Raw genomic sequence first — 2,282 nt, 5'->3', positions numbered from 1 at the left:
GACGAAGTTAGAGAGAAATATAAACAAATCGAGAGATGAATAAAAAAAGAGAGCCAGTGAAATCAAAGACCTACTAGAGAGTCAGAGAGATAAATGGAGATAAAGCTCTAGAAAGACAGATTCAAAGACAACGGAGAGAGAGAAAAATCGATTGTTTGTACCTGGGCACCAAGATCAACAACTTCTCTTGGGGGTACTTCGAGGGGGGTACCGTCGGCGAGGAAGACTCTTAGCTTGGACAGTAGACGGAAAGAACTGGGCAGAACTTTGATCTGATCATTGCTGATATCCAATTCCTCTAACATCTCCAAATTACCAATTGACCTCGGCAGAGCCCTCAAATCCGCAAAATTATTCCCCACGCGAAGCTTAACCAGCTTCGTTGCAAAGCACAAGCTTTCCGGAATCGATTCAAGCTCGTTAAAACTCACGTCGAGCTCTCTCAGCTCCTGCAACGAGGCCATGGTGGTGGGCAGCCCCTTGATCCGATTATAATGCAGACTTAGCACTTGCAAAGATTCAAGCTTTCCCATCGCTTCTGGCATCCCCCTGATCTGGTTGAAATCCAGCCGTAGATCCTCCAACGCAGAGCATGATCCGATGGTGTAGGGGAGTTCTTCGAGTTCGTTCGTCTCCGCGTTCAGTTTTCTCAGGCTGGTCAGATTCCCCAGCGTATCCGGAAGAACAGAGAGCTGGTTCGAGCTCAGATCGAGGGTCGCCAAGCTCGCCAGATTTCCCAAAGTTGCGGGGAGAGATTTCAAGTTGTTGGCCTTCAGATCGAGATCGGTTAGCTGGGTGAGTTCTCCGATGCTTTCTGGGAGGTTGATCAGCTTGTTGGAGTGGAGATCGAGTTTTTTCAGAGATTTCAGATCGCCGATGTTGGAGGGGAGAGCGAGGAGTTGGTTCTCGGAGAGATTGAGATCGGTAATGGCGGTGAGTTTTCCGAGAGAGAGTGGCAGCCACTCTACCTGGTCCATTAATTTTGATTGAAGATCGAGCGCCTTCGTTTCGTTCTTCGCCGAGCTCTCGATCAATCCCGCGAGCTTGATCAGACTGATTTTTTGCGATCCTCCGTCTGCAAAAACAGGAGCTGGAGAACAATCTTCATTAAAAAACATGTTCTTGAAAAAATGTCTCGTCCTAAATACTAGATTCCCGGAAAAAAAAAGTATAACTGGATTCCGCCTAGAATTATGGCACGATCGAGGAATAACAGATTTAAAATTTAACAGATGATCGATTACAATGCTTCGCTGAAGGAGAAATACCTAATTTCGTTAGAAATCATAAAGAATCAAGAGATAAGATACTCGTCGGAGGAAAAATTCAGCTCAAACCTGGCGCGCGATCAAGCTTCCAAGAAGAAGAACGCGTTAAAGCCTTGGGAGCTTCACACGAAGAGGCCTTCTCCAAGCTCAAATCACTGATCCGCGCTCTGCTCTCCAGCTTGACCTCAGCCGGCGGCAAACGACTCCGATTCTCGGAATCTTCATCCGCAGAATCAGGAGAAACCAAACGCGACGCTCTCTGAACAAGTTCATCCAGATCTCGAAACCGCCGATCGAGATCCAAAACGCGACGAGCCTCCCGCCGTTGATCCTCGGCCCTCAACCTCGTCGCAATCCGAAGAACATCCTTCAAAACCGCGAACAACTCGTCAGGAAGATCTGGATTCTTCGCCATCCTCTCCAAATCCTTGGTTCGAGCTTCCTCTTCCGCCTCCGAAGCTCGGAAGACGGCTTCCGCGGCGTTCACGTCGTCCAAGGTCGGCCGCGCAGGAAGAGAACGGTATGTGAGCATGATCTTCTCCACAGCTTCGTTCATGGCGGTCGTCGATCTCTGCCGCGCGCTCTGAGAAGGGGGCGGCGGCCAGACCGCTGCCATTGTTGCTGGTCTTGCGAGCTCGGCGAGAGGAGGCGGGAGATGGGTGGATGAGGGGTTCTTGTCTGTACAACAGTGACAGATATAACAGACGACGCCCGTGGAAATAGAAATCTAGAGAGAGAAAATGAGTAAATCTGTAAATAAAGTAGTTGTAGGCGGAAGAGTGTCATCTTTGCGATGCGCTGGAGTGGACGGCTGGGATTGATTCAGCCGATGAAGGAATAATCAGGTTTGGCGATCGGTCTCTATTTGTCTGCTTCGTCGAGGAGATATTATATCCATGGAATTGGTGTATAATGAAATGAGATGAGTCAGTATGAAGAAGTTCAAGTATGATCTATTGGATCTAAATCTGATCAAGACTGTTTTTTTACAGTTTATCAGATCTTACTGTTTGA

General features: G+C 48.2%; 1 protein-coding gene across 1 annotated transcript in view; it reads right to left on the bottom strand.

Moving 5' to 3' along the window:
• The window catches only part of LOC144708581 (plant intracellular Ras-group-related LRR protein 5-like), a 4,109-nt gene extending 2,146 nt beyond the window's left edge, over positions 1–1,963 (bottom strand). The window contains exons 1-2 of the mRNA XM_078581978.1: positions 1,338–1,963; positions 162–1,090 (exon numbers count right to left, since the gene is read on the bottom strand). Coding sequence (XP_078438104.1) covers positions 162–1,090; positions 1,338–1,884 — 1,476 coding nt within the window. The 5' untranslated portion in view covers positions 1,885–1,963. The remainder of the gene's footprint in view (positions 1–161; positions 1,091–1,337) is intronic.
• Positions 1,964–2,282: the final 319 nt, after the last annotated feature.

Source organism: Wolffia australiana, chromosome 10 (genome assembly GCF_029677425.1).
Source record: "Wolffia australiana isolate 7733 chromosome 10, ASM2967742v1".
Classification (NCBI taxonomy): domain Eukaryota; kingdom Viridiplantae; phylum Streptophyta; class Magnoliopsida; order Alismatales; family Araceae; genus Wolffia; species Wolffia australiana.
Note: the sequence above shows the minus strand (reverse complement) of the source record. Positions and strands in the feature narration are given on the sequence as shown.